Source organism: Haemaphysalis longicornis, unplaced genomic scaffold (assembly GCF_048455015.1).
Source record: "Haemaphysalis longicornis isolate Haplotype H1 unplaced genomic scaffold, Haemaphysalis longicornis Haplotype H1 scaffold_10, whole genome shotgun sequence".
NCBI classification, from domain to species: domain Eukaryota; kingdom Metazoa; phylum Arthropoda; class Arachnida; order Ixodida; family Ixodidae; genus Haemaphysalis; species Haemaphysalis longicornis.
The window spans coordinates 41748971-41762512 of NW_027526204.1; the positions used below are offsets into that span (position 1 = coordinate 41748971).

The following is a 13542-nucleotide window of genomic DNA, read 5'->3' on the forward strand; positions in this document are numbered from 1 at the left end:
TTTTTGGGACTGACGGGGTATTATCAGCGCTACATTCCTCAGTACTCGGAAGTAGCCGCTCCGTTAACGGATGCACTGCGCAAGAAGGCCCCAGAAAAGGTAGTTTGGAGCCCGGAAATGGAGTGTGCATTCCAAGGCCTCAAAGCGGCTCTTGTTAGCTCACCCGTACTGCATGCACCGAACTATGATCGTCCCTTTATTGTGCAGTGCGATGCCAGCAACAGAGGCTTAGGAGTAATACTCTGCCAGGAGGATGAGAACGGGAACGAGCACCCAGTGCTGTACGCCAGCAGGAAACTCTCAGTTCGCGAGGAGGCCTACAGTGCGTCAGAAAAAGAATGTGCCTGCATTGTGTGGGCCACCCAAAAATTGGCCTGCTACCTTTACGGAACTTCTTTTGTCTTCGTCACTGACCACTGCCCACTTTCGTGGCTGTCGCAAATGTCGGGAAAGAATCCGCGACTACTACGCTGGAGCCTTGCGCTTCAGGAGCTTAACTTCACTGTGAAGTATAAGAAGGGTTCCGCCAACGCCAATGTTGACACATTAAGCAGAGCCTTTTAGCTTTTTCGCTTTTGCTCTCTATTGTTTTCAGTTGAGGAACGTTTTTCTGTAGTGATTTTGAGTAGTGTTTTAAGTAATTCAGTCTAAGTTTTTAGCTGTGAGCAAGAGTATTAGTGTGGTTGCCATATGTAAAAAAAAAGCGTAGGTGCACTGTAGCACCTTTGAAAGAGCAGCCTGGTTGCCGAAAACTCATTGCCGGCGCTGGCTGGTTCGGGGAGGTTGGTCTCTGTGGTTTCAATGGTGCTGGAAGAATGCTGATACTGTGATCTCTCCCGTCGAGCAGCTGATACTACACGACGTCCGAGATCTTCCCGTCGGCGGAGGAGCTGTTATGACTCACTGGCGCCATGTTTGCGCGGGTCAGTCGCCCGCCGGTCGACCACCCCACCGCTTGTCGACGGAAACAAAAGGAGGCCGACACGATGCCGCGGCGGCCACTGATTGACAGCGGCTTTTGAGCGGCGTTGAGTGTTGTTGCCCCAAAAGGGATTAGGGACCCGCCGGTCTTCCCCCGGCCTGAGCAACTGAACGCGTGTGCGCGTGAAAGCTCAGACGGCGACGACCGGACAATGGGACCCAGTGGCGGCGGCAGCATAGCGAAGAAGGCAGTGGCAATGGTCAAGCCATTAACCCTTCCCGGAGTGATTCCCCGAACCTTGTTAATCTGTGCTGTTAGGCTCCCTGGGAACGCAGCGCGCGGCAGACACCAAAAGGATACGCGGCGCCCGCGCGTCTTCCGTTCTTCCCCTCTACTCCTGGCTCCTGACGAGTGGCAAGGGTGTGTATGTGTGCGTGTGCTGTGCATCTGCCGACATACCTGAAAGGCGTGTCCCTACCCGAGGGCGGTGCTTCACAGCGAGGAACGTACACATCACCATTGGTCCGCATTGTTTTGTATGGGGATCCCTAACCTAGGGAACTAGGGATCGGGGGTCAACAAAAAGGGCGAGCTGCGGCCCGCCAGGATCTGTCTTCTGTCTTCATCTCGACAACTCACTGTAAAAATGTAAATAAACCCGTTGAGTTTGCTCTAAGCTCTCCCCTAGTCCTGGCTCGACGGAGAGACGGCGACCGCCCCGCTACCAGCAGACTGCGGTCGCTACAACTCGCTACAACTCGCGACAACGCCACATATGCACTGGCTAAACATACCCGCCGTGGTGGCTCAGTGGCTAAGGCGTTGCGCTACTGAGCACGAGGTCGCGGATTCGATTCCCGGCCGCGGCGGCCGCTTTTCTGATGGAGGCGAAAAGCAAAAACGCCCGTGTGTTCGGGATTTCGGCGCACGTTAAACATCCCCAGGTGGTCAACATTAACCCGGAGCCCTCCACTACGGCGCCCCTCATCGCCTGCGTTGCGTCGGCGCGTTAAACACTCTGTAACCCCGTAAAAACCGTAGCATCTTCATCCCTCGTACTCTCTGCCATCATCAAAGGAAAAAAATTGGCCGCGTATCTGCTCCTTTCGTTGCAAATGTCGTCAAAAGACGATAGTCCTTGTATACATTTCCCATAAAATGCCCCCCTTTGCTTTCCCGCTCACCTCTCATGCTGTTCCTGTACCGTCGCGCTCATCCCAAGGTAAACACACTAAAGGTTTGCGCAAGGCGATTTGAATTTACCGCGTTCCACTGCTACAGGCCGGGTTCCTCGATGCCAGCGCTGCAGTACGGCGGAGACGCGCGTGAATGAAGGCGGCCGACTAGAAGGTTTATAGAGCCGCGTGGCCGTGCTCCACGTGCGTTCCAAGCAGAACGTGGTACCTAGCTAGTGCAACCTTTCGTTGCTGTTACCGCGTGATTTTTCATATGTCGCCAGGAGGCGGCGGTTTTCTGCAGTAGATGTAGAATATCATTTTCTATCAAAAAACCAAGCATCCATACATTTTTTAATAAAGGAAAACTGTAAATATCCCTTGTGTACTAATTTCCTGTCTTATATTTGTGTAATGTCTTGTTCTTGTTCAACAAAGTTGACAAGTATGTACATATAAACCGGGCTTAAACGTTTACATGTGGCTGTGAGTATATAAGACTATTGCGCAATATCAATTTTACTTTGACCGGGTGGCTGAATCGAGTTACAAACAGACAGACAGGCCAAAATTTCTGGATTTAACTAGCCCAAGAAAGACTACCGTCTTTAAGAAATTGGAGACCCCCTCCTTCACCTCCTCCATTAGCTTTACTTTTATTGCATCACCCAATGACACTGAGACAACCAGCATGATTCCAGGGCGAACCTATTCGAGACAGTCAACAAATACCGCCATTTCGATAACTTCAACTGTGAAGCTGAACTTTGGAAAGCCGGACTTGAATGGATACCCGATAGATGTGTATTCGCTGAAGGGATCAATCTCACTATCAGTCGAGCTCTCCAAAGGGCCACCATATTCCCCACGATAGCACGTAGTATCGGTCAAGCGTTTGTTTAGTGCGATTACGCGTCTGACAACGTGGCTTCGATTGACGATGTTTAAAAGCCGTCTGTCTGGGCGCGGTATGCTTTCGTTGCATTGTTAAAGAATGAAAGAATAAAAAAAGGAGGGGCAAAGAACGTTCACATAGACAATTACTTTACGATGCTGGCCCTTGTACACCGCGTAGTGCTTTTACGAATGAGTGAGTGTAACAATGGAGCGGCCAAAAGCATACAGAAATAATCCGTAATCTTGCTTAGCAACATCGTGGAACTTTACACCACATTTCGTCGGCGCAAGACAACTGTTTAGGAAACCAGCTCCACCGTTATGCAACGGATGTCACCCTTATGCAACGGAGCAGTTTCTCGCGATGTATGCGCGTTAATAAACACTGCAACTTGCAATCCTTAAAACAGAAGAAGAAATGGCGTTCTTCTTTTCTACATAATATCTTGATGTCGTGGAATGTCGCTTAATATTTACCCCCCCTCCCCCCTCCCCAAATCCTACCACGGTGAAACCAGTTTGCCTCCCTCAAGACAAAATCCGGCCGACGTCCATGTTTCGAGCTGAAACTTTGGACCTAACAAAATCCTAGGGCACGTTACCAAAGTAGCCTACGAAGTCTTTGTGGATGGTTTCGGCTCGACCCGCCACGCCCCCCCCACCCCCCTTCCCAATGTTGGGAATGTCCTTATGACACCCTCCACTGTGGCTCAATGGCTAAAGCACTGTGCTGCTGAGCTCAAGGACACAGGTTCGACTCCTGGCAGCGGTGATGGCCACTTCTGAGATGGAGGCGAAACGAAAAAAATGCTCAACTGATGAATGAATGAATGAATGAATGAATGAATGAATGAATGAATGAATGAGTGAATGAATGAATGAATGAATGAATGAAATCTTTATTGACGACAACAGGTGAAGTTTTTAGGGACCCCGCCCGGTGGAGGGATCCCTAGTCCGGGATCCCCTGGCTGCGGCTGGCTGAGCGGGCCCTTTGCACCTGGTCAAGCTAGAACGTAGGTTACTTGCTGGTCAACCGCGCCGTTTACTGTTGTATGGAGGCGTTGATGAGATTTCAGCACTTTTTAGAGATTCCAAGGCGGTCAAGATTAATCATACGCCCTCATAGCCCCGATGTTGCTTCGGCGCGTTGAACCTTTAAACAAAAAAAAAATTATTGTCGGCTTGTCGCCTTACTTTTATCGTTCGCACCGCAGATATGCCTCTCGAACGAACACATGAGCGCACTGTAGAGTTCCCTGTGCTTTTGTGAGCATCGACACAAAGCTTTCACGGAAGGGGCAGATGTCACGTGGGGAATGTGCACATTCAACGAACAATGCCCTGAGCTACTTGCTACGTTTCGAAGATATAGTGGGTGTGTTTTGTGGCGCCATTGTCACCATGCTCTGAAGGTGATATAGACAAAAAAAGAACACCCACAGAGGGCTTCGTTTACAACGTATATGCTGCAGGCAAAGAAAATTCAATAATATTTATTTGTAATATAATGTATGTTATGGGTGGCACCGGGTTGGTCGAGGCAGCTGTTGCTATAACCGTTAAAAACATAAAAAATCAGCACTTTGCCGCATAAATACAAACGTTTTGCATCTTTGCGAGTTGTGTGACCCTTTGCGAGTGTGTGACTGGTACGTGACAGATACATACTTCATAATCACACTTGCTCATGAGTGCCAAAACCAGTGATTGAAAGCACAGGACACAATGCGATGGAAATAAGCTGACCTTTCGGCGGGGAAAAAAGAAAGAGCTGATCAATGCTTCAATATAGGTTAGTTCGTTGGAGAAGTGAAACATGGTAAAAACAGCGCAGTTAGAGACGGGACGCAAAGGAACAAAGGAAAAGGGCCCAGCGCTAGTCCTGCGCCTTTCTTACTTTGCGTCCTGTCTTTAACTGCGCTGTTCTTACCATAAAAAAAGCTGATGACATCATTGTTTTGAAAGAATAGTGGAATAGACAGAAGCAAGAATTCTAAGTATGTGATTTCAATGGATGATGAAGCGGTGCTTCATTCCCATAAATTTCCTAGCCAAACCACTTGCAAAATAATATACATGGCTTGCACTGACGTCACGGCGAGGAACCCTGGGATACCATTCCGCCATGCCGGTGCAGTGGTGCAGTCAGCCGTAGCGATCGTGCGTTCACTGCCAGCGCGTCGCAATGGTGATCTGTGCAATTGTTAACTACGCTCGAACCGTACATGTTGTACCAAATCAACCAACAAAAACTTTTTTGGCCTTCCGAAGGTAATCGAGCATCAGGGCGACCGCACGAAAGAGCTATGTGTGAAATGACGCAGTCTGTGGCTGGCGTGGATAAACCGCGCCGATCTCAACACCAAGAGGACTGGCATACGTGTTTTGGCGCACACTTTGTAAAAGGTAAGTCATCGGCGTGTGCGCGATAATTACTTATCTGTGAGACTTGGAAGCACTACGGAGAATCTTGTTTTTAAACATGCCCTTGCGTCCGTAGGCAGACCGTCACAGCTGTTGGAGGAGGCGGACCCCGACTGGGCCCCGACGCTGTTACTCGGCTACAGCGCGAAACAGGGAGATCCCGAACGCCACGCTCGCGCAAAAAGACGACGGAACCAGGCCCGTGCAGCTGACGCCGAGCGTAGAGCCGAGGCAATGGCAACAACACAGACGACGCATCCGGACGCAGCTGCCTTTCTTCGTCGTCGCCGGCGCCAGCGGAAGACAGAGTCGGGGTAGAGAACAGTGACGAAACAGGTGAGCGTTTTTAGGGGCGAAGCTCCTAAAGCCATGGGTCTGTCCATCCCTTGTGTCTCGTGGTACGTGACCGCCGCATGCTTTCGGAGATGTCGCAAAGTGGGCCGCGTTGCACGCGCAAGAACCGGCTGCAACCGGCAGCGCAAACTCGGCACCGGGAGCGCGAGCTTGTCTGTGTTCGCCAACGGAGGCGCGAGCGCACGTGCACTGCGAGGGGGAGATCACGCAAGAGATCACGCCACGAACGCAGGCAGTCGTTCTCGGAGATCGAACGAGACGCAAAAACCTTTGCTCGTTTCCTCTCGTCTTGTTCGGGTACAAGTTCGCCCTAAATAAAAGTTCTTTCTTTACCGTTGTGTCCCATCCTACGTGACAAATTGTGGTGGAGGTGCGAGGTAGTCCTCGATGGCGCGGGGTCTTTCACCAGGTCTGGGCGTGGGAGCATTGACTCCGAAAATAAAAGTTGATTTGTACAATGTACGTACACAGTCTTACGTCTTTCTTAATGATGTAATGGGCGAACTTTCACGGGAGAGTTACGGTTACCGATGATCTCCCCCTCTCGAGCTTCGCCCCACTTATCATCATTCATTCCGTGGATATGGCGTGATTTTTTTTCGTCAACACGTAAATGTGGGCTTGTTGGTTCGAACTGTGAAACATGGTTAAGTAGCGCGATAAAAACGGGACAAAATTAGATAACACAGGACTAGCGCTAGTCCTGTGTTCTCTACTTTCGTCGTCGTGGTTTGAAACCGAGCGTGTCAAAGGTGGAGAGAAAGTTTTTTTTTTTATCCGGCGCAGTACCTCAGATGTTGAATCTCCGCATGCTTATTTGCCAGTCCCGTCACCAATAACTCCTCTCCGCATCTCAAGTGAATTTTTCGCGCGGCTTGATCATCCATGCAACAACTTAATTTTGTTCCAGGGATGGCAGTCCAGACAGACCTGACAATGAGTGACATTGAAGCCTTGGAGATGGAGTGCTTATCCCTAAACGAGCGCCTCTACGCTGCGCGAAATGAAAACAAGCTGCTGGAGCTGACTGAAGAAGCCCTGAAATGTAGCGACACCAAAGTTGTGTACTACACCGGCATGGTGAATTTTCAGATCCTTTACGCACTGTTCAACGTTGTAGCGGGGTTTGTGTCGCATAACGCTAACAACAGCTTGCTGAAGTTTCAGGAGTTCCTGCTTTTCTTGATGAAGTTAAAGCTACATTTGCACATCATTGACCTTGCTTTTAGGTTTAACGTGTCAGAGGCCACAGTGTCGCGCATATTCGACAAATGGCTGCATGCTGCCTACTGCCGCCTTAAGTCTCAGATATTGTGGCCGCCTAGAAGTGTTTTGCAATGCACAATGCCTCAAGCCTTCTACGATTCTTTTGGGGAAAATGTTGCAGTCATCATTGACTGCTTTGAGATAAAGATAGAAAGGCCTTCATCATATTTGCCCCAAAGTGAGACATGGTCTCAGTACAAAGGCAGCAATACGGCAAACTATTTGATTGGCATTGCACCTCAAGGCATTGTTAACTTCATCTCTGAAGGCTGGGGAGGGCGTGCTAGCGATAGACACATAACAGAGGACTGCGGTCTTTTGGACGACTTACTTCCGGGTGACGCAGTTCTTGCAGACCGAGGGTTCAATGTGTCTGAAAGTGTGGGCTTCTACTGTGCGAGACTTCACGTGCCAGCGTTCACCAAGGGCAAGAAGCAACTGTCGGCAGCAGACGTGCTAAGCACCAGGAAACTAACCAATGTCAGGATTCATGTCTAGAGGGTGATAGGGCTGATCAGAAATAAGTATGTAATCCTGAAGGCCACGCTGCCCATCGACTATGTGGTTTGCCGACCTGGAGATAATTTGACTCCACTTGACAAAATTGTTACTGTTTGCTGTGCCCTTTCTAATCTCTGCCCTTCAATAGTAGTACCACTAAAACAGTCTGCTAATTGAGCAAGTGCTTTCCGTTGACGAATGACATTATATCGTCAGCTGTGATTGGAAACATTCTTTTTAAGCGAAAACGTCCGTGTGTACGAGATTTCGGCGCACGTTAAAGATCCCCAGGTGGTCAAAATTAATCCGGAGATCTCCAGTATGGTGTGCCTGATCGCCTGCGTAGCGTCGGCTCGTTAGACTTCATAATCAATGGAAACTTTTTTTACTCCAGTTATTTCACTTATAATTTGAATGCAATGAAACATGTTGTACCGACTATGATTTCAAACAGCAGCAAAGTTATGGTTCATGTCAAAGAAAGGAAGATATATCCCACGTGATTGTGCGTTTGAAAATTAGTTGGACACTAGTTAGTTTTCAGCTGTAGAAACCTCGTCTGTATATTATTATTGCACTACTTTGTTGTGACACTACAACACAAACTGGAATTTCTACAGTGACACTGTGGTTACGCTCGAATTTTTTAGTTCTGTTTCTGCTGTTTGTTTTGTTCGAAATGTGTAGAGCAGCATTCTCGGCAGAATGCTCTTTTGCCGACTCTAAACTCTAAAGTGGCAAGGTGACCATTTACCTTTTTGTTTAGATCTTATGCGCTGCTGTGCTTCAGGCGTACCATATTCTGTGTGTCGTGCATTACATTTACAACTCTTTTAATTTACAAATTTGTGCAACTGCCCTTGCCACTGCACGTGATGTGACTTCTTGAGATTCATTACTTCGGTGTTGTTTGTAGGTTGGCAGTAATACAATTATTGTAAAATGCAGTTTCAACACATTTTTGTATTCTGATGCTACGTGTGTTCAATGTTGTCTGGTGGTCATGTGCAGAGTGTTCGTTTTGAAAGAAACATGACACTGAGGGCTTAATAAAGAAGTCAGTGTATGAAGGGGTGTCGGCAACAGCTCGTCGCTCGTATTAGCCCACCGAATCCATTCAGTTACACTTGAGCGACAATTGTCGCTGTCGCTCCACGTGGTCCTTTATTTTAAGACTGCAAGCTCGTTCTAAATTCCCGTTACAAGAAACATTAGCGTGCTCTTTTAGCACATTTCATCAAGGTAGTCTGTTGCTTCACACTGGCAGGCACAGCTGTGGTGAAATAAACTGTGGAAGCCTGACATTAGTCCTTGTCTTATTTGCACTCGGGACAAAACCATTTCCTCTCTTTTGGTGCCCGTTTCAGTCCTACACAGGAGAAATGAAACCACTTGCAGCTGCACGCCTCGTTGTCGCAAGCTACCATCTTGCCTGTGTCCGGTCCACGACAGAAGCAGTACTCTACTGTGTCTGCTGGCTGTTCTTCACGACTTGTCTTGCCTCGTGTAGTATCGGCTGAGCAACTCGGGCAGAATGACGTTCCGGAAAAACTGTCTTGCGGAAGAAAAAATGTTTCTGCAAAACTGATCATTGCGTCTCACTCTCTCGATGTGCAGCACATTTGGTCCCCACACCACAAAGTCGCAAAAGTCAACATGGCACACCGTCATCTGAGTCTGAATTTGGTAGTAGTACGCATGATTGTCCAAAAGCTGAAGTTTTCCGCCAGTGTACTCAGACATGAAATGCTGGTGGTGATATCTTGAGCATCTCTTAGCAAAAATGGGCACTTAAATTCCACAACACCTCTCACGCAGCAGCTGCACGAGGTGATGGCATCCAGTGTTGCACCGATGAACGGGAAAGCAGCACTCAGGTGGAGTCCAGACTTGTGGCACTCAAAGTTCTGGTTCTTTGTAGCTTATTTGGCTTTGTAAGCCTCGAAAGCATCTTGCTCATGTTTTAAGCCCCACATGACGGCAGGAACTCTGAGGGAATTTTTTTCAGGGTAGCAAATCGATTTTACCAGTGATAAGCTAGGACTCTGCACACTCTTGTGGCACACACTTTTAATCACTGACGCAGTCACTCTGCCAGCACGGTAAAGGAACCAGTCTGGCGAGTTACTTTGTTGCCTTGTTGCAGCCTCAACTGTCTTCACTGTGTCGTCCCTGATGGAAAAAGTGGCAAGAAAGTCGTCAGCCTTCTTCAAAAGCGCGTCGAGGTTGTCTTCCAAGTTCTCTTCGAGATACAGCTTCCTCAAGTAGGCAGGCTGAGTTTTTACAGGCTCCTGAAAGCTTTCGCAATACTCTGGAAGCATAGAAAATACTGCAGGTGTGACACCTGTGCTCTGAAATGCTCTGTACAGGTCGCCAAGCTCATCTTGGGTTGCTGGTGGGATGTCCATTCGTTTTTTTGATTCGTTCACTGCTGAACTGCTTCTGTTAATGATGTCGTCCAGTTTTCGCTTCTTCCCTCTCGACGCAGTGAAGTCGATGTTCTTTAGCCTCTTGAACTCCACCTTCTCCACGTACGCAGGAAGCCAGATGTTCGTTTTTGAGGTGCAGCTTGTAGCGTTTTTCATCTTCCCACCTGTTTCAACTGCATGCAGGCAGGCTCCAACATGAGAACAGGCGTCACCTGCTCCTGCCATACAGGTGCAATGAGCAGTGAGCATGACCCTGCTTTTCTGGCACAAAATCCACACATGCAGAGGCTGGTCCCGCAACCTTTGCGAATGGTTCACCTGCGAGAGAAACAAATGCACTGTACAAGTTTTTCTTGCCCACATCTCTGCGCGAGCGCTCGTCACTGTTGATCGTGTCTGAAAACATAACCGGCAACAGCGAAGAGTTGTTCTAGCGCGACCGTTTCTATTTCGAGCATTCCGTGCAAGATTTCCGAACCGACGAAATAGTAAAAAAGATCCCGGCTGCTTACCTCTCCGAGCAGAAGCACTTTGCCGTCTTGTAGCTGTTTAGCCGACAGGGACTTCACCCACCCGCTAGTGAAGTAATTATGTGCTTCGGTAGACTTGAATGCCTTCATCTCTTCTAGTGTGAGGAAGTTGTCAGAAAACACGAGGTAGTTGAGGATGTCGCCGTAACTTATCTCCGGAAACAAGTCCACATCGCTGGCCGTGTCCATGCCCGGTGCGGGCCGCCGAGGAGGCGGAACGCAACATCGTAGTTCGAGCCGGGGACGGGACACCCGTCCCGCACGTCCAGGGTCTGCGGATCCTGGGGATGTACGTGGACGCCCACCGCACCAACGGCACGGCTGCCCGACACATAACGACGAAGATGGGGATTGCGACGCGCCTGATAAAGCGCGTGGCGTCCTGTTCGAGGGAAATGCGAGAGGCGAGCCTCCTGCGTATGCTGCAGGCCTTCGTGGTCAGTCACACAGCGTACGCGGGAGCATTCCACTGCTGGACGGAAGCGGAGCGGCAGCGGATCGACGCGGCCATCCGCAAGGCGTACTCGGGAGCCCTGGGCCTGCTGAACGGGACCAGGACGTCGGCCTTGCTGTCTCTGGGGGTGCACAACACACTCTCGGAGATCAGTGAGGCCCAGAGAACAGCCCAACTGGCGCGCCTGGGCCGCTCCGCGGTCGGGCGCCGCATCCTGGACCGAGTGGGCATGGGCGCCCCAGAAGCGCCGGACCCCGAGTCAACGCCGCTGCGGGACGAGACGACCAGACACCTGATGGTGTATCCGCTACCCAAGAACGTGGACCCCACCAACAACGCGGAGAGGCGAGCGGCGCGGGCAAAGGCGCTGCTACGCAAGTATCGCGACGAGGACGGGGCGGTGTACGTGGACGCCGCCAGGAGCAGGAGCCGTCCGAACACCTTCGCGGCGGTGGCGGTGACCGCCGCCACGGGGGAGCTGAAGACCGCGTGCAGCGTGTGCGTCCCGGGAGCGAGCCAGGCGGAGGAGGTGGCAATCGCCCTGGCCCTGAGCGCCCCGGGTGTGCACACGATCCTGAGCGACAGCAAGACTGCAATCCGCAACTTCGCCAGAGGAGCGGTGTGCGAGGCTGCAGCGAGGATCCTGAGAGAGGACCGGGGGACGACGCCGGTCACGCTCAAGTGGTTCCCGGCCCACGCGGGCCGAGACCGGACACCAGACGCACCGAACCGCAACGAGGAGGCGGACGCCGCGGCCCGTGGTCTCGCCACGTGCCGGGACGCGGCGGCCCTCGCTTCCGAAGAGGCGGCGACAGTAACGGCAGAAGAGGATCCCCTGAAGGACTACGGCGGAATCCTCAAGTGGCACCGCGAACAGCGACGCGGCTTCCCGCCCCCACACCGGGACTTAACCAGGTGGGAGGCGGTGAGGCTGCGCCAGCTACAAACAGAGACGGTGTTGACCCCGGCGCTCGCGCGCCACTTGTGCCCGGAACTCTTCGAGAGTGAGGTGTGCGCGGGCGACGGCTACCTTGGCCCACATCATGTGGGGCTGTGACAGTGTTGAGGACGGTGCGTACCCGCCGCGTGTGAGACAGTGTGTGGGCTCTGCGGAGCCGAAGGACCAGAGATGGGCCGTCCAGCAGCTCGAGGCAGCTCTGGCCCTGCAGAGGCGAAAGGGAACCCCTAGAGGGAGCCCGAGTAGTCCGAGCGGGGCCGGGGCACGGTAGCCTCGGGATCTAGGCCCGACACACGCCTATAGGACTGTAGACGTAGTGTAAGACGGGGGAGCACCGCGCCCTCCCTGCGTGGCCGGATTTGCTCCCTCCCATGCCGGACGCTTTGAATAAAGTCTTTTCTCTCTCTCTCCATGCCCGGTCGTAGCATGAATGGGTCCTCGTTGTCGCACAGCCGCACCTTTTCCGCATACCGCACGCGTGCAGGCCCCGTAAGGTCCGAGTGGTAGGTCGCGTTTAAAGGTTTTTTGCTCGCTACCAGCGGCATGCCGCAGGAAAAGCGCGAAAAGCGACTAGCTCAGCAGCAAACGCGTGCGCTCCCCGAACTGCTCACGCCGCAATGCCGGCACCACTGCACTAATATGGCTACCGCCGCGCGAGCGCTCGAGCGTGACGTCACGTGCAAGCATGTATATGACGTTAGAATAAGTGTTACTAATATTTATTATTGACATATTACAAATACAAAATCAATATCGCTCATTGGTTACCTAGCAAGACATCCCATACAGTCCTGGCCATCCATGTGTCAGATGAGTGCCGTTTATTTGTATTCGTTGTGGCAGGACTTGCTGATATTAGAGCCTAGAACACAGGAGTTCACCGGTATGCTACACTGAAGCCCCATTACAGCGAACTTCAATGCAACAAAAATGGTGACATAACGAAGAAATGCGATTTATGCAACTTCGCGCAAATTGAACAAAATGTATGTGTACTACGCCTAAATATACTGAAAAAAACATTTTTTTGTAATTTCTCCACAACAACGCCCCCAGCAGTAACATTAAAATAAAGAGCAAGGGTAATTTCCGATCCACAATGGGGTGTAAAAGGCACTAAGGCCTCCCACGGCAGTTACAACAAACTTGCACAAAGCCTGCTGGCAGTGGAGGTTATCGACAATGCAAACAGTCGTCGAAGATGCCGGAATGCTTGCCTGGGCAAAAAGTTTCCACTGTTGGTTTCTGTCTTCCTAATCTTTCTGCTTACAAGCTGCTTATCTGTGTTTGCGTCAACTGTGTCATATTCTCACGTGGCTTTATCCTGCCTCCTGCCACCTCCATTGAGTTGTCTACGGTTTCTCCTCAGCCTTATATCTAAGCCCCGAGGACAACAATTTTTAAAATGAGATAGAGACAGACAGATAGACAGGTAGGCAGGCAGGCAAGAGAGAGAGAGAGAGAGAGAGAGAGAGAGAGAGAGAGAGATAGAGAGAGAGAGATAGAGAGAGAGAGAGAGAGAGAGAGAGAGAGAGAGAAGGTATTACCAAAGATCTGCACTGTTTTCATTGAGTCCTTCACGGCTTCCCCTCAGCCTAGTAAGGCCACACGAACGATAGATAAAGGTAG

At 50.8% G+C, this 13542-nt stretch overlaps 1 protein-coding gene and 1 pseudogene across 1 annotated transcript; both read left to right on the forward strand.

Moving 5' to 3' along the window:
• Nucleotides 1-5182: 5182 nt before the first annotated feature.
• On the forward strand, nucleotides 5183-5771 carry LOC144159802 (uncharacterized; annotated as a pseudogene).
• Nucleotides 5772-6687: 916 nt separating this feature from the next.
• On the forward strand, nucleotides 6688-7539 carry LOC144159803 (uncharacterized). The gene has a single exon (XM_077691486.1). The coding sequence runs from the start codon at nucleotides 6688-6690 to the stop codon at nucleotides 7537-7539; it is 852 nt and encodes a 283-aa protein (XP_077547612.1).
• Nucleotides 7540-13542: the final 6003 nt, after the last annotated feature.

Excerpts from the sequence above, each read along its gene's own strand:
- LOC144159803 (XM_077691486.1), top strand. The coding sequence starts at position 6,688 with ATGGCAGTCCAGACAGACCTGACAATGAGTGACATTGAAGCCTTGGAG.